Below are 25,767 nucleotides of genomic sequence, written 5' to 3' on the forward strand. Positions count from 1 at the left end.
AAACAGATTTCCTAGTCATTAACATGGTGTGTTACTGGCACATCTTTAAAATGAGGATCAATGGTACAAACTTCCAGTTATAAAATAAGCAGGTCATGGAGATGAGGAATACAGCAGAGGCAATATGGTTGATGATCCTTTAAGAATGTTTGCTGACCGATGGTGACTACCCTAACCGTGCTGAGCACCAAGTCCCGTGTAGAACTGTTGAACCAGGGGGTTGCACACCTGAAACTAACATAACATTGTATGTTAATTATACTTCAATTAAAAAAAAAAAGTCAACCACTGGAACAGAGCTGTGTCCAGAAGCAAATTCACACAGACATAGTTTTTCAGTTCATGACAATGGTAACAGTGCAGTGTATTTGGGAAAGTCTTTCTCAAGAATGATGCTGGGTTAATTGGATGATCAATCAAAATACAGAAGGTTGAACAATAAAACTGCTAGAAGAAAACCATGATAAAACATTCAGATATCAGATATCCATCTGAAATAGGACTTGTATCTAGGAGACAGAAAGAAGAGATACACATCAGTAAGAAAAAAGGCAGACAACTCCATACAAAAATTGGCCAAAAGACAGGAACAGATACTCCACAAAAGGAGACCTGTCCTCTAAATGGCCAAATGCATATGAAATGGTGTTCAGTTCTATCAGGAAGAACTAAAGTAAAACTGCATTATGATGCCAACAGACATGGCCAAAATGGCTAAAATGAAAATACCAAGTACTGACAATGATGTAGAACAGACGGAACGCTCCCTACACTGCTGACAGTGGTAGGGTTTGATAAAACCACACTGGACAGTGGAAAAATCTGAATAGGGTTGGAGATCTACAACCCTAAGAGCCAGCAACCCTCCTGAATACATACTCAACTGAGAAGTGTAACACATTCACCCCCAAAAATGTACAAATATACTCACCGTTCTATTTCTATAGCCCCAACTGAAAATATATGTGCATTGGTTATAAAATGGATTAGCTGTGGTATGATACAACGCGGATAAACACAACAGAAAAATGCACAGCCTGGAAGAGGACAGCCAAACGACATACAAGGGTGGATCTTGCAATGGGGAGCAAAACAAGTCACAGAAGACTGTTCTGCATGAGTACAGTCATACTGTTAAAGAAAAGAAACAAAAAAGCTAAAACTGTGGTAGAAGTCAGGATCATTACTACCCCAGGAGTTAGCGGTTACTAGAGGAAGTAGGAGAGGATTCTACGGTCCTGATAATGTGCTAGTCTCAATCTGGGTCGTGAAGTGGATGTGTATATATGCCAATATAAAGTAATTCAAACTTTTGCAGTTAATGAAAATATTTATTCAAACCTAACTGTAGTACAGTATCAAGTTGAGTTAAATAAACATTACGTGTATGATATGTAGTTCCTTAGGAATAGACCACCGCCAGATCACAGAAATTTTTAACAAGACATATTTCTGCAGTAAGGTTTAGCAATTACCACGTGATTTCCACACTGAGAAATAGAAGTAGGATGGATTTAAGTTTTTTAAAGGCCCAGTATTAAAAAAAGGCTGAGGGAAATGACCCTTTAACATATACACCTGTAGAAAAACTCCTTGATATACTGATATTTAATCAAACAGAAAGCACTTAAGAGAATATACTTTAATCTAGGCACAATCGGTCAGATATTAATGGTAATTTCTGTTCTCATTTAAAGGTTTAAACCAGTTTTTCAACTTGACTGATGTGTGTGAGTCTGATACAGAGAAGGCACCTCTTTCATTCTCCTTAAGGACTTTTTGAGTAACTCTTTACAACCTCTTAGGGGGCACAGAGACAGTACACTATATCTAAGTACAGATATAGTTACTTAACACAGCCCATTTTAGGAGAAACTAAATTAAAATATAAAACTATGATTTCTCTTTTTACATCTTTTGATGGACATGGCTTTCTAAAAGGATACCAGAAGATAATCCTCCACACAAGCTTTAACATAGAATACAAGATTTAAATTAAATGTGCACTGGTCACTGTTACGTACTAAGTTCTATGAATTAGTGCAATTCTTCAAATCCCCAGTATATGGGAAAAAGTATACACATACCAAGACATCTCTACTACATGAACTTTGTATGGCTCAATAGTCTAAACATTTAAAGTTCTGTAAAAGATCTTAAAGTTATAAACAAATAGAACACTCAAAAATGGTTTACAAAATTCTCTTTAAAACAAAGAGACCAGAATGACCAGGAGAAACACTTTCAAGTGTAAAATTTCAGGAATATAATCTTTACTGCAATTATAAGAAAGGGTAATATTCACTCTGGGAAAAACCTAAATTGTTCATTTATGATCGCTCCACCAACTGAGGTTGTTATCTCCTTTGTACTACTCTGTGGCTGTCTTTAAATGTCTTGTACGACAGTTACTGAAGGCAATTTTATAAAGAAAAGCATCATTTTTTCCCCCCCACACAAAATGAGAAACTACTCCAGACGAAAGCGCCTCAGGGATCACAAGAAGTAAAAAAACACAATGTAAGAACACTAGATTGATTTAACCTCTATTTCAACAAGATTTATACAATATTTACAATACGTAATTGTCAGAGCTATACAGTTTTGCAGATTGGCTTTACTTACATTTCTGCAAATTTTTTTTCCAAAATAAAAAATATCCCAGGTAAATCTATTTACAAACTAGGAAGCTGCTTCAGAAACAGCATGATTCAGATATAAAGTGAAATTTCAGTACAAGGAAAGTGCAGGTCATGCTTTTAGGTTCTGTCAGTATCTCATTCCCTACACTCATAGTTTAAGGGATACGAGTTTTAAACAGCTAATGTTCTTTTATGTTCAGAATGTTTACTCATCATAATGCAATGATAACAAAAATTTGTCCACATCCATTCCAGCTGGAAATGAACTGGGTAGCTTCTTTTTCTGTCAAAAAAAAGGGGGGGGGGGGAGAAAAAGGAAAAGAAATAAAAAAAGAAAAGAAAGAAAAGAAAAAAAAAAGAAAAAATAAACCTAAGTTAACATATTGAACTCAAACAAGGCCAAAAATCTTTTACTTAGAACCTCGTATCAGGTTCTACCTATACTACTAAAATTTCGCTAAAAATTTTAGTTCGTTGGAATTTTAATTATACAGAGAAGTAGCAACACATTTTATAAATCCAGAGTTAATAAATTCTACTTCAGTGGTACTTTAACACTAGTTTAAGCAAAACACTTTAAACAAATTCAGAGTTTGTGAATGCTGAGACAAGACAGGCCATGCTTTCTATGAGGGTGTAGTCTCACCAAACCACAGTGAGTCTCAGAAGCTCTCCTCACTACAAGTAACAGGTACTGTTCCGGCCCCAGGCGTCTTAGGAACGCTATGTTTACTCCGTCCAGCCTCACGTAAGATGCATGTGGTAGCCTCAGGTCAAGCGATGCAGCTGAGCCCCAGAGGCTCCGGGCTTAACCACGATCACAGAACCAGTAAGCAGGAGATGCGGGGTTCAAACCCAGGTTTGCGTGGCATCAAAGCCACAGATCTTTCCTGGGTACTGGACGTGCCATAAGACATGTTAAACACCTTTCTTTTATTCAGTTTACTTACTAAGTGGCTAAATAGGTTTAGGAAAAATGAGTTTTGGTTTTCAAAGCTATCCCTGCACTGCCTTCCTACAGATAACCATGCCCAAAGGAAAAAAAACAGGTAACTTTAGCTTTTACACTGCTCCAACATATTAATGTCTCTAAGAGCCAACGGAAGAGATGGCAGGACACTGAAAAACCCCCAAGAGGTAGGAGTTGCAAAACTGTTTTTTACTTTAATTCCACACACAGCAGTGGCTTCCCAATCTTTCATGGCTTCTGTCATTCTCCCAAAACACTTGGGTCCTACCACGACAGAAACAAAAACCTCCTTTCCCCAAGGCAATGCCTTAGCACAGCCAAGGTGATTGTTTTGCAAACGCTTCATTTCCCCTAGACAAATTCTGTGTCCCACACTGGCTGAGATACTCTGCTACGGAATAATTCTGTCAGTCAAGACTCAAAGCCGTCTTGACCGGAGAGTCCGGTCAGGTAGCTGCGGCAAAAATGCTGAGATCTCTAACGTGAGCACTGAAGGAAGGGCAAAGGTGTGGTTTTGAAATTAAGACTTTCAAACTTGCCTTTATTTTCTTCTTTTTCATTGGGAGTGATGAATTCGCAAGACTTTTACTGGAAGCCCGAGAGGTTCGTTCACGCTCGTCCAATTCCTCCATTTTCCGCTTTTTCGCGGTGCTCCTGGAGGAGGCTCGGAACTGCTGGGTGTTGTCTTTGAGGGGCGTCGTGGAGGCGGTCCTGGCGACGGCAGCTCGGGAGAGAATCATGAGCGTGTGCGCGGCCATGCTGACGCTGTTCTCGCTCCCAGTCTCACTGGCGGGGCTGCAGGCAGGCAGGTCTGGGGTGACAGGGGGGACCATCACCTTGGCTGTGCTACTAGAGGGGACCTTGATACCATCTCTCGGTTCTTCTTTAGGTCTGTCCCCCGCCCCCGCGCCAGGCGTCCGGGGCCCAGGCCCATCAGAGCTCTCGGGGAGCTTCGCGACGGGGCTGGGCCACTGGCCATCCGGCAGCAGGTCTGTGGTAGGTTTGCTCGGGGCGTTCATCACAGAACTGGCACATTTAGTCTGTTCTTGTTTTGGATCCTTCACAGGTGCCCCTACTGAAAAGGCATTTTTACTATTTGAGGATGTGCCTTGTTTTTTGGTTAGTTCTTGCAGTGAAGCTATGGTTTTCTCATTCCGTAAACCCCCATTTTGCTGTCCATTTGACAGTTTTGAAGTTTCTGGATTTTTCTGCCTTTCGACATCACTGCATAATTCATTCTCCTTATTAGCTGTCGCTTTATGGAAAGATTCAAGTACAATTTCTGTCGGTGAAGCTTTCTTTTCTAACTGGGTTTCTTTTATGGCGGTATGTCGGCTATTGGCAGTTTCTGATTTGGATAAAATCTTAGGCAAAGGAGGCCTCTCTCTCTCTCTTTTGAGAGCATTATTAGAAGGGGGTTTTAAGGTGGAGGACACAAGGGGTGACTCAAGATTAGGAAACGAAATGTCATTCCTTTCTTTGTTTTGGGACGCCACCTTATGGTTCGTGCCCTGTGTATTTGCCACAGGAGAAGTGATGCCGTCAAAACACAGCACACGTCTGTGGCTCTCAAACGGTTTGCTAGTTGGAACTATGCTCTCTAATGAAAAGGGAACTGTGATTTCTTCCAATTTTTTCCCAAGATCTGTGGCCATATTCTTGTCAGACACTTCAGTTCTGCAAAGTAAAGAAATACATTTTAAGCAACATAAAGAAATCCTTGTTAGACACTTTAGTTCTGCAGATATATAAATATTTTTGGCAACATAAAGACATCCTGTTTGTTTTTAAACTAAGCATTCAAAGAGTCCATGATGGAAACTACTTTTATGCTTACCTTTGTGCATGACATCCAACTAAATGACTAGATGAATCCACCAAATTATTTACCTGCTTTCCTGGAATTATAAATGAAATAATTAGAAAAGAAAAACACTCCCAAGAGAAAGGGTACATTACTCTGAATGAAAATGGAACAAGCCAAGTATCACACGCATCATGAGAAAAATTTTAAACGACAACTAATGTACAAATGAAGTACTCTCACCTGCTGGGCTTAAAAAGCAACTTCTAATTATTACTTTTTTTTTTTTAAGATTTTATTGATTTATTTGACAGACAGAGATCACAGAGAAGCAGGCAGAGAGAGAGGAGGAAGCAGGCTCCCCGCTGAGCAGAGAGCCTGATGCGGGGCTGGATCCCAGGACCCTGGGATCATGACCTGAGCTGAAGGCAGAGGCTTTAACCCACTGAGCCACCCAGCCGCCCCTCTAATTATTACTTTTTAAGATTTTATTTATTTGAGAGAGAGAGAGATAGCACAAGCAGGGGGAGCAGGAGAGGGAGAAGCAGGTTCCCCACTTCTTAGGTCCAGAAAGCTAAAGAAAGTAATATATTATGCCTATTTTGAAATCGTGCCCATTTGATCGTCATGTCTACATGCCTACATCAGGAAAAGCACCAGCTCTGGAGTTTTAATAGCCGTATTTTAATTTCTAGGGACTTAAGAATTTCTGTGGGAGAGCAGCAAGATAACCAAGCTGGCACAGGTAAGGTTGTGAAGGACCTTGTGCATCATGCAAAAAGTTTCAGAGAGCGCCCTTAAGACTTTTAAATAGGGAAGAGACAAAACAGACTTGTGCTTTAGAAAGTCACTCTGGCAGTAGTGTAGAAGACGGATGGACGAGAGAAGAAAGAAAACTGCCACCTGAAATCCTCCTCAGGCAGCTGCAAATACTCCAGGTAAGAGACAAAGGCCTTGGAGACAGCCATGGGCACTCACACAGATAGGAAGGGTCAAGGAGGACTGAATGAGAACATTAACCGAGGGGGAGAAAAGCAGGCTGAGGAGGTCTTTGAGGAAGAAGTGGGACTGAGATGTGTAGAATTTGAAGGTCCGGAGTAGGGCGGAGTCACGAAGGCAGGCGTGCAGTAACTCAGTGGTGGGTCCAGAAACCACCACTATGTCGACTGCCAGAGGGAGGTAAGGTCAGAGCAGAAAACCTCCAGAGCCACTGGGGATCTCAGCTTAAAGAGTTTTAGTGGAAACATGAGAGAAGACAATAACGTGGATGAAGAAAGAATGGCAGACAGGAGAAGGCAGGGATGGAGGGCTGGCAGGTGAGACAAACCCCAGGAACCGCACAGAGACAGAAGGATCCAAACAAGACAGATGCAGGCTCCAGAGAAGACAGAAGACGCAGGCAGACCGGAGAGGACGCAGGCGCTGACCGGAGAAAGGAGAGCACCGGTCCTGTGAGAGAGACAGGAACGGGAGGAAGCCGAACAAGGACACACCCGGTGGGAGCGATGTGAGAAAACGGAGCTCACTACTTACTGCTCCGGTGGGAGAGAAGATCACTGGCCCAGAGTGAGGAGCGGGGGGACTGCGTAGGTAGGAGAAGAGCTGCAGGAGTTCGGAAGAGTTCGAAGGGAGAAAGGGAAAGATAGACAGGAAGACGCCGGAAATGACTGCTAAGCAGCAGTGAGAGTGAGGCAGTTTTAAGTGGTAGTGAAGAGCCTTGCTTCCAAAGCAATCTGAGAGGCCAAGGTACAAAGGCAGAGGGTGATGTTTGGACAGATCTGGGGCTGGAAGGCACCTTCCACTGAAGAATGTGCAGCTGAAGGTGTTTCAGAGTCCTGGGAAGGGCAGGTGAGGTGGCGGGCTGTGGGTCTAGCCTGGTCGGGGAAGGAAGGGAACCCAGGACAGAGGTTCAGGGCAAAGAGGAGCCTTCACTGGCTGAAGAGTCACTGTACGGGAATCCAGAGTGTTCAGAGATAGGTTACCCGCCTTTACAACCACACAGGGCTAGTAAGAAGGGAAGTATTTAAAGGTGAAGCTATAGGAGAAGTTAGGTGACATGAAGATCAAGAGTCAGAAATGGAAAGTGTCCAAGAGTGCTGAGGGCTAGGGGAGTGGGTAGGTTGACGACGTGGGCATTTTGTCACCCATGAAGATGGAGAAGTCGGAGGCAGAGTCTGATGCAACCTCTCAATGAAGATCTGCTACTTCATACGTAGTGTCTTTTGTTGAACAGAAACCTTTAATTCTGGAGCAGTCATGCCTTTTTTAAATTTTTATTTATTTATTTTTTTAAGATTTTATTTATTTATCTGACAGAAAAGATCACAAGTAGGCAGAGAGGCAGAGAGAGAGGGGGAAGCAGGATCCCTACCAAGCAGAGAGCCTGATGCAGGGCTCGATCCCAGGATTCTGGGATCATGACCTGAGCCGAAGGCAGAGGCTTTAACCCACTGAGCCACCCAGGCACCCCTGGAGCAGTCATGCTCTTAACTTTTTCCACATGTAATTATGTATCTTTTTCATTTTTTTTTTTAAAGGAATCCTTTTATCCTTGTGTCCCCAAGACATTATCTTACATTTCTTTTACTGTTTAACTGTATTGCTTTATATTTTTAGGTCTTTAATTATCTTGGAGTTCACCTTTGTGTATGGTATGAGGAAGGTATCGGATTTTTTCCTTATAAATATATAATAGCTAATAAATTTATTAAACTATCCTTCCCGTCCTCTGTGACTTCTGATGCTATATCCACCACCTTCAAGTTCTCATAAGTACATGGTCTCTGAATTCTTTTTTGTTCCATTTGCCTTTTAGCTTAGATTACTTAAAAAAAAAAAAAAAGAAAAAAGAAAAAAAAAAGCTTGAAGCAAAGGTTAGAAATCACCTGTTAGGAACAAAACAGGCATTCAGAAAAATACTGTGGTGCTGCCGGAAACAAATGAGTATACGGACATTAATGAACTTAAAAATGTACCTGTACAAGGCTTGTTCTTTAGTCCCTGAGTCTTCTGTGATTTTGGAGGGATGGGGATTTGAGGGATACTTCTACTGCATACAGGTGCTGCCAAAGGCATATGAAGGAGCTAGAAGAGAAGCAGCCATGAGTGATAGATCCTATGTTTGAAAAGCATCGCTGCACCATTTTCAGTTCAGAGATCCTACCTGCTGAGGAGGAGCAGAAAAGGTATTTCCATTCTGTCCAACCACCGATACAGGGATCATTCCCACCATTCCTTGGAGTACCGGTTGGACAGGAGAAGCAATTATGATGGCAGATCCTTAAAAAAAAATTCTCAATAAGATTCTCTCTCAAACAAAAGACTCCAAAGTAACTACTAATTTATTTAAATAAATTCCTAAAATTATAATCCCCTCACCTTAGGATCTACTGTCCTTAAAAAACTTTAGGAACAAGAGCAAGGGTAGCAAATTAAGAAAAAGTTAATCTGAGTATTAAAGTAATCTTACTATATTTGGTCAAGGTAAACAGTCTAAGCATTAGACGTCACAGTCAGGGGCCCACCGTTATATGTTGATTCTTCTAGATACAATAGTGAAACTGATTAGAAATGTGATGGTGACAGTTTCAAGTTTGAATCGTACCACAAAATTAGGGTCTCAACTGAATGTTAACGGCCCAAGACCTGCTCAGAATGCAAATCTGTCACCTCAGTGGTACTGGTCAAAAAGGGTCCAGAGAAATTTACCAAGAATCAAAACAAAGAGAGGAAATGACAATGCTTATCTGGTCCTTAGAAGTCAACACTACAGTCCGTGGCTCTCCTAGTTTATCCTTGTCCCCTAAATCAAACTCTTCGTTATATTCATTACTTGCTCCCGTCGGGTGCTCACTTTCAGGAACACGCACGTAAGTCTCTCAACCACACCTACACCTGACAACTTCCACCTTTCACCCCAACCCCGACTTCTTTTCTCTGAGCTTCGCTGAAGTCCCAGTCTCTACTCATTCTGACCTCTCTTTTATGTCATTTTAAGCAGCACTCCAAACAGATCCATCAGGCTTCCTAATTGTGTGCATTTATTCAGGTTTTATTATATGCCTACAATATTAAAAAGAGGGGGAAAGGAGCTTGGGAACCAATATGGAAGGAAAGGCAGAGGAATGTGTCATCAGCTCCATCTTCCAGGAACACTGAAACCAAGGATTCCCTAACTTACTGTAGATACAAAAGAAGGCATGACTGAACTAATTAGGGAGAGAAAAGAGGGGGCATAATCACAAATTCCAGTCTTTTCTCACACTATCCATCCACGATTTAACTCCTCCTAGTCAATAAATGCACATCCAAGAGAAATTACACCCCATTCCAGAGAAATGAACTTCAATGTGTTCTTAAAGTTACCTTGTGAAAAGCTGGGTGACACAGTCTGGTTGACAGCGAACACACTGTTGGACCTCGGGGGCGTCTGTAACTGGGGCAAGGGAAGCGGAGCAGTCACAGGGGCAGAATTTCCAGGCAACACCACTACATTAGACTGACTTACAGTTGTTCCTAAGGCTGTTGGATCAGTGACACAGGTAGCTATGAGAATGTTATTTGAATTGCCAAACGTCGTGCTCGTAGCCGGCATCAACTGTATGTACCCGCTGTCCTTGGACACACACGGTGTGATGCTGGACGAAAAGGCAACACTGCTTTCATTCTGAGCGCCGTTTCTGGCAGAGTCCTCAGGCTTGAGAGCCAAAAGGCTCTGCTCCACTGGCACGGAATCCGCTAGTCTTTCAGCAGACGGGACAGCGCCTGCAGTTTCTTCCGAAGACAAGCATTTAACTAGCTCCGCGTTTTTGGCAGGAGACTTGGCAGGAGAGGACAGGATGATCGTCGGCAAGTTCTCCCCGCTGATACTAGAAACAGCACTGTTCAGTTCCGTATCTGAGGAAACAAATGGGTCGTCACTAATGATAATTTTGAGAGAGACGATATTTGATGCATCTATGTCTGCGGAATTGTCCCCAGCAGGTTTGTCACTAGTATTCTGGGACTCAGGGTGAGAAACTCCCACTGAAGAACACAGGGGTTCTGAGGGCAGAGACTGCTTCCCTTCCACAGCATTACCTTCTGGAGCAATGAGTGCAACTTCCCCACAGTTCCCACCGTCGCCTAAAGTGAGAAAAATACTATCTCCATCTTCTTTTAAAGATGAACGCTCCTGGGACTGGACAGCGACTTTCTCAGACTTGGAGGGCTGAGTTTCACGTTTTTCTGTATGATTTAACTCAGGGGCCGATGACTCCTCAGATGGCTGTTTAACTGAAGACACTGAATCTTCAAGACGAATGTCTAACTGCTCGGATACCTTTAAACCGGAACTTTCAGCGGACACAGGTAGGATTTTACTCTGAAGTGAAGAGCTGTCTTGGCAGTCTGCACGTTGTGCCACACCGGGCAAGCCGCCGTGGATCTCGGTTTTATTCTGGTGCATTTCTCTAGGGTCTGGTGACTTAGAACCAGGGAGATGAGTTTTAAGTCTTGCCGTGTTGTTAGAGTTTTCACAAAACTGACTTGTTTTACATGTCTTTCCAGTTAATGGGATATTTTGGGATAAAAGCTGAGAACTCTTCCCAGAGAGCATTAAGTTTTCAGAGTGAGTCTCAGCGCCGAGGGAAACAAACGACGTCACTGGCAGAGTGGACGCATCAGGCTGCGAGGGAGGCTCACGCGGGGCATCCGACAGCAGGACATTCTTCCCGACCTCCATCGCCACGGCGGCGTCAGTGGGCAGCGGATGGGCGTAGAATTCGGCACAGCGCTGATTACATTCAGCATCCACATTTACTCTTTGGTTAAAGTCATTCAAATGAGGCACAGACTCAAAGGTAATATCAAGGTTACATTTGTGTCCATTAGGTCCAACCGATTTAAATGCCTTCTTCTGGACGCTGGAGCCCGCCTGTGGGAAGTGCTCCTGGGCTTCCGGGCGAAGCTCTGCATGGCCACTGCTCTTCAGAGAGGCAGAGGGGTCTTCGCTTTGGTAGGATGCGCAAAATGGGGGCGGTCCAGACTGATCACCTGCAAAAGAGAAGGATGGCAGAAATGGTGAGCATGTCCCGTTTACTCCTGTTTTGACAAGAAAGTAATTCATCTGATAGCTTGGTAAGCATAAGTCGGAAAAGCCGCATCTCACAATTTCCGAGTATCAAAAAACTTACAGGTACTTTCATTTTTTAATTTTTTAAAACTTACTGATGTCTTCTTAAACAAGGGCCAAACTGTTTTTCAAACCTCTTAGAAAACAAATGATGCAAAGAAGGAAAAAGTATATAGGTTTAAGAACATGTAAAAAACTGGCCCCACATGTAGGTTTTTTTTTTAAATAGCTGACTTTTCAACTTGTACCATGTCTATTGACCTTACTTTATCTGATATATTCAAGGTGAAATGGGCCAAGCACATTTTGTATGATCAACATTTGATATTATTGCGTCCTATTTGCAATCTTCAACACCCACTTACTAAAAATCATCAACCACATGATTAGTGGTGGGATATAAAGATGAAAGACCTAGTCTCTGCCTTTGGGGAGATCAGTCTAGTAAGGGAAGCAGACACAGAAAGAGATGATAAAACATGTAAAAACCGTAATAGTACAGGAGCGAAAGGTACCTCTTTGTGCCTAACCGATGTGACTGTTATAAAGGCGCTATTATAAGAGATCTTGAAAAAGAAAAGAGCTGTGATCACTGGAATAAGAAAGGACATTTAAGGAAGTAACATAGCACTGACATGCTGTGTCATAGAGCATCACAGTGTAGGACAGAGAAATTAACAATAACTATGAAAAACAGGAAAAAAGTCTGGAAAAATGTCTGTCACCTATGATTCTGTCAATGTGACACTCATAATCCTACTGTGGAGAGATGGGGAGAAATTACATCCAGGCCACGTCAGTTTCAGTGAAGTGGTAAGACTTCAAGAGAATGAGATTTTGAGTTTCACTCTGTGCGCAGTAAAGCGCTCAAGTGCAGCACGATCTTCCACGCAAAGTAACGCTGTCATCCAGTTTAAGAATTAGAGGACTGGGCTGCAGTGTAGGCAGAGAATTCAAAATGGGAATGTAATCTGAGATATTAGGTGAAACTTGGAAGCCATCAGGTTTTCTTGGCAGTTGGAGGCATTTAAGAAGACAGAGCAGAAAAGATTATTTTGACACAACTTGTTAACAGAACTGATGAAGGTGATACTAAAAAGGCACAGAGTTTGGCACGTGTGAGATACAAGGACAATGGTATCTTTTAGAAAAAGAGACGGAGGATTTAGTGTTGGGAAGGGAGATGAAACGAGGTTTTCATCCTGCTGGCAGTGTTCTGTTTTTTGATTTGGGAGATGATTATACAGGGTATTTGTTTGGCTATAATTCAGTGAGATACACATATCTTTATTGTGCACTTCTCTATAAGTGCTATGTTTTACAAAATTAAAATAATTGTAATGGAGGTAAGATGGTCCCATTCACTGCCTTCCCTCAGTCAATAAGTAGTTACTGTGGGTCATTTATGTGCCCCATTGGTATTCCACTGCTACCTCACTGGTCCTGGAGGCAGAAATGTAAAAAACTGACTCAGTAGACATGTCGGAATAAGACTGAAAATCGGATCAAATCCATACTGCAAGACGATCCCTACAGTGTTTCCTTGACATGAGTGACAGGGATACTGAGCAGTCAGCTGAACTTGCTCACCAGCTGAGTACTAACACTGCACACTAACTGTACAAAGAAGGGATTTGAATTTATGCCACCAAAAAATGTTTAGGGGCTCCTGGGTGGCTCAGTGGGTTAAGCCGCTGCCTTCGGCTCAGGTCATGATCTCAGGGTCCTGGGATCGAGCCCCGCATCGGATTCTCTGCTCAGCAGGGAGCCTGCTTCCCCCCACTCTCTCTGCCTGCCTCTCTGCCTACTTGTGATCTCTGTCTGTCAAATAAATAAATAAAATCTTTAAAAAAAAATTATGTTTAATGTTTTTAGATTTCTGTCAAACTGGACCACACTATTAATACTAAATTGTGGATATCAAGAGCCTATCGCATCACTGAAGAATGAGTACTAAAATTCACCCTTATTCAAATTGCTCAAAGGCTTGGAATTTTTTCTTTAATGAAAAGAAAAAACTTAAAACAACACAAAACAAAAAACAGTGGTACTTGGGTGGCTCAGTTGGTTAAGTGTCTGCCTTCAGCTCAGGCCATGATTCCGGAGTCCCAGGATGGAGCGCCACATTGGGCTCCCTGCTCAGCGGGGAGTCTGCTCCTCCCTCTCCCCCTGCTCATGCTCTCATTCTCTTTCATGCTCTCAAATAAATAAAATCTTAAAAAAAAAACAAATTAAAAAAAAAAAACAAACTTTATGTGGCAATTTGAACAACTTCCAAAATAAACAGTATTTTCTGCCTTTGAAATTTTGAGACTGATATTAGGATTTAGATAGAAGATATTAACAAAACCACATTCTTACCAGATTGTTCTGTATCAAAAGAACCTTTAACTGCTAGATTAGTTTCATCTGCTAAGACTACACTGGGATTGGTTTCCAGATGCTGACTGGAAATGCCTTGTGATATATTTTTATTATTCTTTGATTTACCTGTTAAAAAGGGAACAGGGAAAAAAATTAGTTAAATGATCAGAATAAAAATAAGCATCGGTTAATGCAGCCTGATGGTGATTAAGCAAATGTTAAACTTTATGTTAAAATTATGGTCTTCTGGATGTTTTTAACATGTTGGCTTGTATATCATTGGCAAAAATAAAGATTTTTCCAACTGACCAGAGGTTCTTAAACTTCAGCCTATAGGAGAATCATCTGGAGAATCCATGAACTTGCCCTTTTAACATGTTCTCAGATGATGTTATATGCTGGTTTGGAGACTACACTTAGAGAACCACTGCACAAGATCATAAAATTGAGGGCAATGCCAATCTCTTGTATCCCTTTAGTATTATCCAATTGTGTTTAGTGTAATGTATGTGTAGTAGTTGACCTCAACCTATTTCTGTTGACTGGCAATAATGCCAACAAAAAATACAAAATGTTCTCCATTTTTTACAGCTAAAGTTTATGGAAAAAATAACTCCCACCCCACTTTCATAGCCGTGTGTTTGCTTTGATGAAAATAGGACTTTTTTTTCAGATACTCTGGGAACGTTGCTTTAGTCTGGTTAAGGGACCAAAGAAATTGGAACTTTTTTCTTCTAACTGCCCTGGGATGGTCTCCTTACCATAGTCAAAGAGGTCGAAGAGTGCTTGAAAGGCTGGATCGGACTCTGTTTGTTCCAGGATATCCTGTATTGCTTCCTCAGACATATGGATTTCACTCTGACAAAAAAAAGAGTGGTCCTGACTGAATTAGTATGTAGTGTAACACCGGCAAAATGCCTAGAGGGCATATGACAGCTTTCATTTTTTATGAATTACTTCCTGCCACGAAAATTTCTTCGGATTTTAAAACTAGGGTCCTTTGAAACAAATAAAAACAACACTAAAAAGTAGAAAGTGAATGTTCCCTAATTCTACTTCCTAGAGTTAACTGCTTTGGTGGATATATTCCCCCAAATTAAAAGAAAATGAACATAGGAACTATAATTATGTGTGTATGTATAACTTCAGTACAGTCGCACTACAAATTGTTTTTTAAACTTGACATCCAGCACTAAGTTTACGGTGTGCAGTGTGATACCGTGACCTACATATGCTAAGAAATGACGACCACAATCAGTTTAGTTAACACCCATCATCTCATGCAGCTACAAAAACAAGAAATTTTTTTTATTTCCTTGTGAGAATCTACTCTCTTAACAATTTTCAAATATACCATACAGCGGTGTTAACTAGTCATCATGCTGTACATTACAGCCCAATACTTACTTAACTTTTAGCTAGAAGTCTCTGTTTTTGACCACCATCCAATATCCCCATCCTTCAATGTTCTATCTCTGGTAACTACAAACCTGGCTTATTTTCCTATCAGCTTGGGTGACCTCTACATAAAGCTCGCCCCTGTTATCTATCTGCTTTGGTCTTTTAATCTTTAAATATTTTGCTCATTTACTTGTCAGAGAGAGAGAGAGAGAGCAAGAGAGCGGAGAGCGTGCGCTCAAGGGGGCACAAACAGGGGGAGTGACAGGCAAGGGGAGAAGCCAGACACAAGGCTCAATCCTAGGACCCTGGGAATGACCTGAGCCGAAGGCAGATGCTTCACCAACTGAGGCATCTGGGTGCCCCTAGTCTGTTCACATTTAAAAATGGCACATCAAAAGCTACCTGCAAACTCTTTGCCAATGGAGGGAGCTTGTCAATTACCATCTACACAGCAGAATTATCTTGCAGGACCATCTGTATTTTTAGTTTTTTTTCTTTTGATCAAGTGACATTTTGCTGGGCGAGTGTTTGTGGAGACAGTGTAAAACGCGGACAAGATTTAGAGGTTAACTACGACTTCCTCAATTTTACACCCTATTTCCTGCTTGCAGCTGTCTCTACATTTGCTTTCAGAGCTACTGGTACTGAGCCTTATTCTTGTGGGCTTTTAAAATTGCCCTATACTGTCTCTTCTAATAGCAGGGTACAACACTAAATGTCTAATCCACTATCTATTTAAAAGAAATGAACCCCTTTGTAACAGGCTTTTTGTTTGCTAACTATGCCACTTTTAATCAGTTCCCAATGTTGGACATTACATAATACCACAGTGAAAATCTTTATCCAGGGATGTTATTTTTTTTTGTGGTAAATTCTTACTCATGCCAATTACTGAATCCACTGATAAATAGTCAAAGGATATACATATTTAAAATTTTGAGAACTGTTACCAAGTAGTCTTCCACAGACATTGCTAAGAATTCCTGTTCTGTGTAACAATGTGCAAGCTCTTACCAATAATGGGTAATACCAATTTTTAAGCATCATCATGCTATTAAATAAAAGTAATCTGTTCTCTTAATTCCATGTTTACTGGACATTTCAACTTTTTTGGGAAGTCAATATGATTCAAACAGAATGAAAGTGAACATGTTCTAAAACCACCAGTCAGGGACGCCTGGGTGGCTCAACTGATTATTTGACTCCTGATCTTGAGGTTGTGGGATTAAGCCCTCCCAGGCTCTGCACTGAGCATGGAGCCAGCTTGGGATTCTCTCTTTCCTTCTGCTCCCTGCTCCCCTACCCTGACTGGCTTACACACTCTCTCTCTCACTCAAAAACAAACAAAACAGGGGCACCTGGGTGACTCAGTTGTTAAGCATCTGACTTCAGCTCATGTCATGATTCCAGGGTCCTGGCATCGAACACTGTGTCTGGCTCCCTGCTCAGCAGGAAGCCTGCTTTTCCCTCTCCCACTCCCCCTGCCTGTATTCCCTTTCTTGCTGTCAAATAAATAAAATCTTAAAAACAACAGAACAAAACCAAAACCAGCCCCCCTGCCAAAACCAACAAAAAACTTCCCAAAACAAACAAAAAACCCTAATGTGCAACCAAGGGGTAAAGGGTGCGCCCTACCCAAGGGCAGTCCGTAAAAATGTGCTGAAATTTCTCAACTTTACCAGCTATCAGGGTAAAACACAACCACCACCTGTGTTTCCTGTAAAAGTTGGGGTAAACAGATTTATGGATACTTCACACAAGAATGACATAGATTCTGAGCGAAAGCCTGGAGTAGTATGCCAGTAATGTAGCTCAGTAAAAATGTTTAATCCATTTCCATCAATTTTACATGAAGATAAAGTTTAAAAAAATACAAAAAAGAAAGATGGAATAAAAAGCAGAAGTAGTAAATCTTTTCAGCTAAAACATTAGATTTCACAGAAGTTACAGTACTTTCTAGCTAGGGTCTTCATTTACTCTTATTCTAATAGTTGCAAGATTCAAAATTCTCAGTGTTCGTTATTTATAAAACATCCCACAATGCTGTATTCTTCAAGACTGGCAAGGCATACATTTGAATCCCATGAGACAGAAAACTCATAGAAGCAAAGAGTTAAAGTGGAACTTTCATGATGTGATAAAAACTTGGGAGTTTTTATAAAAATGCCCATAAAATGAGAAGAAAAAGTTGTTTGAAGTTAAAGAGCCAGTTCATTTTGATTATAGGAGCTGTCTAGGAGCCTAAACAACTATTTCTATATCCAGAAAGCTGAAAATTTACAGTAATGTAAATAATTTTGGGAACACAATATTACCAAATTATGAAATGGTGGACACAGTCTTATAAAAGTTAATGTTGGGCGCCTGAGTGGCTCAGTCATTAGGCGTCTGCCTCCGGCTCAGGTCCTGATCCCAGAGTCCTGGATGGAGTCCTGCATCGGGCTCCCTGCTCAGTGGGAAGCCTGTCTCTTCCTCTCTCACTTCCCCTGCTTGTGTTCCCTTTCTCACTGTCTGTCAAATAAATAAAATCTTAAAAAAAAAAAGTTAATGTTGACAAAATGTACTTTTCTATTAAGTCACTTTATTCTCAACTTTAAAGATTAGGATCAAAAGAACCCTGAAATGAATGTTCCAAAGCTAAATGCACATCAATCTTCTAAATATTTTTAAAACTCAAGGTATAACTTACATAAATAAAATGCACACATCTTAAGTCCACAGCAATTGTTTTTTAAAAGATTTTATTTATTTATTTGACAGAAAGAGATCACAATTAGGCGGGGCGGGATTGGGGGAAGCAGGCTCCCCACTGAGCAGAGAGCCCAATGCAGGCCTTAATCCCAAGACCCTGGCATCATGACCTGAGCCCAAGGCAGAGGCTTAACCCACTGAGCCCCCAAGGTGCCCCAAGTCCATAGCAATTTTAAGGACCGTGTAACCACAGTGTGAAGTGGGGCAACTGGCTGTCTCAGTTGGTGGAAATGTGCTACTATTGATTTTGGGGTTGAGTTCGAGCCCTTTGATAGCTGTAGAGATTACTTAAAAATAAAATCATTAAAAAAAAAAAAAAAAGTAAAACATTTTTATCGCCCAAGAAAATCACACATCCAAAAAAAGAAGAAAAAAAAAATATCACACATCTACACACACCATCCCTCCCCCACTTTTTAGAGAATTAATCCTTTGGCAAATTACTACCCTCACCTCACTCAGTCAACAATTTCTGATTTCTATCAGCATAAATTTGTGTTGCCTGTTTTATAATGTTATACAAACGGAGGCACACTATATAAACACATTCTTTTTTAGTCTATCTTTGATCAACATATGTTCGAGGTTCAACCGCATTGTTATGTGTATTAGTTGCTTGGTTCTTTGCATTGTTCACCAGTACTCTGCGACTGCCAAAATCTGTTTATTCCTTTTTTGTTGATGGATATCCAGATTTAGTGTTTGTCTATTAGGAACAATGCTGTTACAAATATTCTTGTAGCTGTCTTTCTTATAAACATAAGTGAACATATTTATTTCTTTTGGGTAAAATCCCAATAATTGCCAGATCGTAAAGAAAGTGTACAGGTGTACACATAACTTTGTTAACTATCAGTTTTCAGAACAGGTGTACCATTTCAGAAGTTCCTATCAGCAATTTTTCAGGGTTCCAGTTGTTTCATATCCTTGTCAACATCTGGTATTGTCAGATCGTTAACTTTCAGCCACTGCAGTGAATGTGAAACAGTATCTCACTGTATTCTTAGCTTTCAATTCCCAAATGACAAATAACATTTTTTCATGGGCTTGGTGGTCATTCCTCTATCTTCTTTTGTCTGGTCCAGTCTTTTACCCTTTTATTAGAATGGGTGGCTTAGCTTTTAACTATTGATTTGTGGGAGCTCTTTCTGTACTTTGGGTAAAAATTTTTATATTATGAGTATCTTCTCCAAGTTGTTGGTGGTTTGACTTTTAATTTTTTGTTAATGATGATTTTAACAAGCAAGTATTTTAAGTTTTAAGGAAGCTTTTTTTTTTTTTTTTTAAACAGTGATTTGTGTAACTTAAGAACTCTTACCTACTCCAAGGTCACAAAGACTTGTAAATACTTTTAAAATTCCACCTCACCTATTTATACAACTGGCTTACTACTTCTCAATGAATCTGATGTTTTTACTCCTCAGTGGGGCAATTTCTTTTGCTGTTCTTTTAAAAAGTTATTTAAATCTGAATTTTTAACTTTTCCCAAATGTGAAATACTAGAAAGCAAAAGCAGAGGGTTGTGTCTTCTCTTTTCTATAATTTCTCATAGTATTTAACACAGTGCTTTGATTATGGAAGTATCTGATGTTTGTGGAGAAAATATAAACAAGCAATTAAAGACTGTAAAAATTCAGAATAGGGTGTATTCATCTGTTAAACATTAAGACAGGAGAAGTTTTTAAAAAGAAGTACTGGTAGATATTTTAAAGTCGCTTTAAAAAGTTTGTCATATTTTGTTAAATTTACTGAACTGAAATTCACTATCGGAAAAGGTAGCAAAAAAATTTTTTTTAAGTATTCTGAAGGAATAGACCAAAAACCAAAAAATTAAAATAATAATAAAAAAAAAATTCAGTGGTTTTACCTAGAATTCACCTGAAAGCAAATCTGCTACAGTGAATTCACCTGGTGGGCATGGCAACAAGAATGGGTCACACCGTCCAAGAGTCGGAGTCAAAGGATGTGTCGCCATCACAAACTTGGCTGTTCTTGAGGAAGGTTGTGTGCACACGAACAAATCTTTTTTTTTTTTTTAAACACATGAACAAATATTAAAGATAAATTGTGAAATTCTTCCTTTACCAGCTGATGCTCTTCCATCTTCACTATCCCTGAGTAGCAACAGTGACTGTGGTCCCATCTTCCTTCTCTTGGCAGTAAACGTCACACAATTTATTCATTTAGTTAGTAACCTTTCTTTTTTAAAGTGTCTTGTTCATTTTACTTGGATTCATTATATATCTTTAACATTTAATTTCATCGTTTCCTCACATTATTATACAGTCTGTAGCAATGTAAAAGAAATGCAATTTATACTTATGTTGTACCATATTGTTGCTAGCTGCCCACAAACATATCCCCCGCTCATGTTGTATGGCTAGAGTAAAGTGTTTTACTGGTATATGGAAGAATTAGTGATAGTAGATGGGTTAGAGATGTCTTATAATTTTTACCATTTAAATACATAATTTATACTGATTATTGGAGAATAATACATTTTCAAGAACAGATTACATTTATATTTGGATAATGAAGGAAATCTCTATCTAAAATTATTATCTTAAATAATCTCATACATCTGTTGGCAATTTCTTTTTTTTTTTGGTTAAGATTTTATTATTACTTTTTTTAAGTAATCTCTATACCCAACATGGAGCTCGAACTTAGAGCCCCAAGATCAAGAGTCACATGCTATACTGACTGAGCCAGGCATGCGCTTCTTGGCAATGGTTTTGAAATAAAACCAAAATACCATCAGTTTTAACTACGCGTATATGCACTACACACACACCCCCTAACCTATACCTGGAGTCCCAGGAGTTCATCAATTGAAGTCTCTGGTTCTGCAGGGTTGCTCTCTGTTTGCTTGGGCATTTGTGCAATATTGTTGTCGCTGTAATACAGAAAGGAAAATTTTAACCAGTCTCTCAAAATTAGGTGAAAACGATTAGGCATCATCAACACACACACAGCTTACCTCGTCAAAAATTTATTAATGTTTTCTGCAAGCTTTTCTTGAAGAGATTTGTTACTTAGTATTTTTTCTCGTGCATTTTCAATAACCATTTGCTGGAAAGGAAAATCAATATTAGTAAAAGAATAGGGGAGAGCTTCTAGTGAACAGACGCTAGCTAGTTTTAACAAATCTAGGTGGAAATTCAGAAGTTACAGTGGGTGGCTACCATTGTATTCATGCTCAAATACTACACTTCACAAGTGTTTTCACAGATCCTTCACCAACTCTTCCTTCACTGATTACAAAACACAGCTCCAAACCCAAACTTTTCATACAAGGTTTTTAAAAAGCTGATGCTAGTAAAATGCCCTATTATGTTGCATATTCCAGCATCCACAATGTATTTACAGGTCCCTAAACACAGCACTGCTTCTTACTTGGTACATCTGCACATGCTACCTATTCTAAATGGACGGTCTCCTCCTCATACATTTTACTACTCTCTATCCCAAGGCAATTACCCTGCAGTTTTACAGAAATACTGTAACACACAAATGCTACACACACACACACACACACACGTAAATACCAATATTTTAAAACTTAGGAATATCTCAGACTGCAAAGCTTGGTAAGGTCACTTACTTTTTCTACTGCAAATGCATTTGGATCCTGGAAATTCCTTATCGTTGAATGAGGCCCAGATAAAGTGTTACTTTTCCTCTGAGATTCACTAAAACACATTTCAGAGCTTGTCTTTTAAATAGTATAAAAAACAGATTCAATGATAATTATATATATAGATATAAATCTTAAGATCATGGAAGAACAGGTATTTTCCCTCTTTGTGGTAACAACAAAGCTTTGGCTAGAGTAAAAAACCATTCTACGCTTGTATTAACAAGAAATAAATCTCAAGTCCAGCTTCACCACTTACTATGTGGTCTGTAGCAAGGTAAGTGTTTGTTTTTTTAAAAGATTTTATGTATTTATTTGACAGAGAGAGAGACCACAAGCATGGGGAGCAGCAGGTAGAAGGAAAGGGAGAAGCAGGTTCCCTGAAGAGCAGGAAGCCCAGTTCTGACTATTTGACCTACTTTACAACAGGGTAAGATCAACTGCATTATTGGGTTTATTAAAGGAATTGAATAAAACGAAGTATATGTAAAAACTATTAAAAAAATGTTTTTTTTGAAATAGAGAGGAGAGAGAATCTTTTTTTTTTTTTGGCAGTTTACTATAATTGTTAATATCTTTCTTGGCAATTTTTAAAAATTTAAATATAATTAATTAACATATTATATATTATTAGTTTCAGATGAAGAGTTTGGTGACTCAGTCTTAAATAACACCCAGAGCTCATTACATCATGTGCTCTCCTTAAGGCCTGTCACCCAGATACTCCATCTCCCCACCCACATCCCCTCCAACAACCCTCAGTTTGTTTCCTAGGATTAAGAGTCTCTTATGGTTGGGGCGCCTGGGTGGCTCAGTGGGTTGAGCCTCTGCCTTCGGCTTGGGTCATGATCTCAGGGTCTTGGGATCGAAACCCGCATCGGGCTATCTGCTTGGCGAGGAGCCTGTTTCCTCCTCTCTCAATCTCTGTCAAATAAATAAATAAATAATCTTAAAAAAAAAAAAAAAAGTCTCTTATGGTTTGTCTCAGTCTCTGATTTCATCTTGTTTTATTATTCCCTCCCTTCCCCTATGATTCTCTTTTGTTTCTTAAACCCAACATAAGACGAGATCATATGGAAATTATCTTTCTGATTGATTTACTTCCCTTAGCAGAGAGAATCATAAGCAGGCTCCAAACCCAGCAGAGGGCCCAACACGGGTCTCGATCTCATGACCCTGCAATCACTACCTGAGCTGAAATCAAGAGTCAGACACTTAATCAACTAAGCTACCCAGGTGCCCCTGTGTACAGACTTTATAAAAAAGCCAAGGTTTTTATAAAGGTTAGATACTGTTATAGTTGTTTGATTATTAAAACAATAAAGGCTGAGGCAGCCTTGAATGAGAGACAACCAATTTTAAAAACTCTAACAAAAATATCCATGGCATGGCAGTTTTAAGAAATCAGAAAAAGCATTTAAAAACTATTATCTCTCTTTTCTGAAATACCCTTCAAACAAAGACACATAGATTAAACCAGAAAGAACTCTGCTCTCTAAGACTCCCTGAAAAAATTTCTGACTTTAAGACTTGAAATACGTGTTTGTGGAAATGCTAGTATTATTCCTATTTATTTAAAAAATAACAATCATTTAAAAAAATCTGAGATACTACCAATTTTAAGACATATTTTTATCTACTATTACAAAAAACCACTTCCAATGAAAGAGTAATAAGCCACTGATTAGAAGATACAACCTGATTTTAGGGAAGTTAAAATGTGAAAAAAAAAAATGCATTTAAGAATGGATATAATATAAACAGCCTGAGGAGCTGAATCCATTCCTGTTACTTTATTCATAACGTAAATATGGTGGTGTAATTCTTTAATTTTAGTGGTTATCAGAAACTCATCCTTTCAAAATGCATTTACCTTTTGCGTCTAGCCGGAGACATGACTGTGGTCTGCGTTTTCTTTTCCTGAGGAGTAGGAATGATATTTAAAGCCTCTCCAGCTGTATTTCAAGAAAACAAAGCATTAAGTCAAGGACACAGAACAGTTTTCTAAGTGTGAATTAATGGAATAAGAAGCATTACAAAATGACTATTATTTTTTATTAAACTCAGCATATACTGAATGCTTTACTATGTGCTAGGCACTGTAAAATAAGATGAGTAAAATACACTATGACTTCAAGTTTTATACATACAGGTACAGGACAGTCTCAATAAAAAATAACGTGGAAGGACAGAGGAACTGCTTCGTGTACACTACAGTGTGTGTATACTAAGTGCTTTGACCCAGAGGTGTAAACAAGGTTGGAGGAAAGATGCAATTGAGGAAGGATGTAACTGATGGTGAAAAATTTTAGCTGCACAGAAGAGAAAGAAGACTGGTCTAAGAATTCTGTAAGAGAGCTGGCTCCTGAATTTTTATCCCAATGCCGTTATTAACTAGCTTTTGCTCCTTCCTATCATGCATTTTCAATAGTTTCAAGTATACAACAATCAAGATACACTGCTTGGTGTCTAAGTTCATGCCTAGCTCTCAGCTTCACAGAAATAGGAGGGATTTGCAATATGCAGAGATGGGGGCATACTGGAGGAACATTCCTCACTACAGAACAGACTGGCATGAACAAAGTTATGGAGGTCAGATGTACTGTGTATTCCTTTAAAATCAAACAGAACAAGAGTCTTTTCTATCCTGCGATTAGAAGAGAAATAAGAATCCTAGATTAAAATGTCTCATTAAGTATAGCAATATGCTTACTTGAAGGCAAACCTACCCAAAGTGTGTTCTACTTTCAGGCTTGTCTTTTTTTTTCCTATAATTTTATAAAATGAGTGTAAAAGTGCAGCATATCATCGATTCATATGATCGGACTAAAAACAAAATTTCAGAGAAGAAAATTTAAACTTACTGGCAGCTGTGTCTTGTGACTGTGAATGGTTGACCACTAGAAAATTGGACCTCAAAGGCGCTGCAATCTGGCCAGCTGGCCGGATAACCTGCACAGCTGCTGGAGGAGGAGGAGGAGGAGGAGGAGGAGGAGGAGGAGGAGGGGGAGGAGCAGTAGCGCACTGTCCTGAAAGATACGCTAAAGTCAGCAACTCTGAATTCATGGGAGCTGCTTGAGCCGCAAGCCTTCTCTGTCGTTTGATTTCTGCAATTCCACTTCTTGTTCGGACTGAAACACATGAGTATTTAATATGTTAACTGTCAGAGTACTCTGGGCAATTTTAACAAGTCTATGTAATACTCCTACTATTTAACATGTGAAATCTACAGATTAGGAAAAAAAAAAAACCTTAAAAGTATCAACTAAATTTATGATAAAATTACATAATTTCCTGTGAAACAAACTGAAGTGAGTACAGCTGCCCCGTGTACAGCACAGGGGTTAAGAGCACCGACTCTGTACTTTTGAGAATGCAACTTAGGACTCCCCCGAAACCTAAGAGCCTACTGTTGAACAGAAGCCGTGCCAATAACTAACAGCTGACTAACACATATTTGGCACATTATATTGTGTTCTTATAATAAAGCAATGTAGAGAAAACAAAATGTTAATAAAATCATAGGAAGGGAAAATACATTACACTCCTGTATTTACAAAAAGAAGTATGAATGACTAGACCCACGCCGTTCAAAGCACTGCGGTTTGAGAGTCATCTGTACACACAAACTTTATAAATCTATGAGTGTATTTCTTCTGCAATAATTCATACTGATAATACTTCTACAAATTAAGAAACAAACCTATGAAGTGAGAATTAAGAAGATGTGAATAAATGAGAACCAATGAGAAAAAATAGGGAGTATTTCAAATGCTTATTTCTGCAATAAATGAAAACACTTCCTTTTACGATAGTAACTGTACTTAGAAGAGCAGTAGTTTAAACAAAATAGATACTTAGCACAAATGTACTGTTTATTTTTTTTTTTAAATTTGACAGAGAGATCACCAGTAGGCAGAGAGGAAGGTAGAGAGAGAGGGGGAGGCAGGTTCCCCTCTGACAGAGAGCCCCATGCAGGGCTTCATCCCAGGACCTGAGTTCATGACCTGAGCCGAAGGCAGAGGCTTAACCCACTAAGCCACCCAGGTGCCCCCCCACAACCAAAATGTACCGTTAATGAAAATG

The 25,767-nt window shown here is 39.7% G+C and overlaps 1 protein-coding gene across 4 annotated transcripts in view; it reads right to left on the reverse strand.

Annotated features, from left to right (window-relative positions):
* Positions 1-1,310: 1,310 nt before the first annotated feature.
* Positions 1,311-25,767, reverse strand: part of NPAT (nuclear protein, coactivator of histone transcription) — a 51,662-nt gene continuing 27,205 nt past the window's right edge. Inside the window, exons 6-19 of one of the 4 annotated variants that reach the window (XM_082683224.1) lie at positions 24,546-24,812; positions 23,555-23,636; positions 21,649-21,736; positions 21,025-21,116; positions 20,853-20,940; positions 14,654-14,750; positions 13,890-14,018; positions 10,496-11,449; positions 9,782-10,312; positions 8,580-8,695; positions 8,392-8,500; positions 5,450-5,510; positions 4,152-5,289; positions 1,311-2,925 (exon numbers count right to left, since the gene is read on the reverse strand). In XM_082683224.1, the coding sequence (XP_082539350.1) occupies positions 2,848-2,925; positions 4,152-5,289; positions 5,450-5,510; positions 8,392-8,500; positions 8,580-8,695; positions 9,782-10,312; positions 10,496-11,449; positions 13,890-14,018; positions 14,654-14,750; positions 20,853-20,940; positions 21,025-21,116; positions 21,649-21,736; positions 23,555-23,636; positions 24,546-24,812 (3,830 nt within the window). In that variant the 3' untranslated portion in view covers positions 1,311-2,847. Of the gene's footprint in view, positions 2,926-4,151; positions 5,290-5,449; positions 5,511-8,391; positions 8,501-8,579; positions 8,696-9,781; positions 11,450-13,889; positions 14,019-14,653; positions 14,751-20,852; positions 20,941-21,024; positions 21,117-21,648; positions 21,737-23,554; positions 23,637-24,545; positions 24,813-25,767 lie in introns of all 4 variants that reach the window. The other 3 variants (XM_082683225.1, XM_082683222.1, XM_082683223.1) reach the window with 3 other exon arrangements.

Source organism: Mustela nivalis, assembly GCF_964662115.1.
Source record: "Mustela nivalis genome assembly, chromosome: 9".
Taxonomy (NCBI): domain Eukaryota; kingdom Metazoa; phylum Chordata; class Mammalia; order Carnivora; family Mustelidae; genus Mustela; species Mustela nivalis.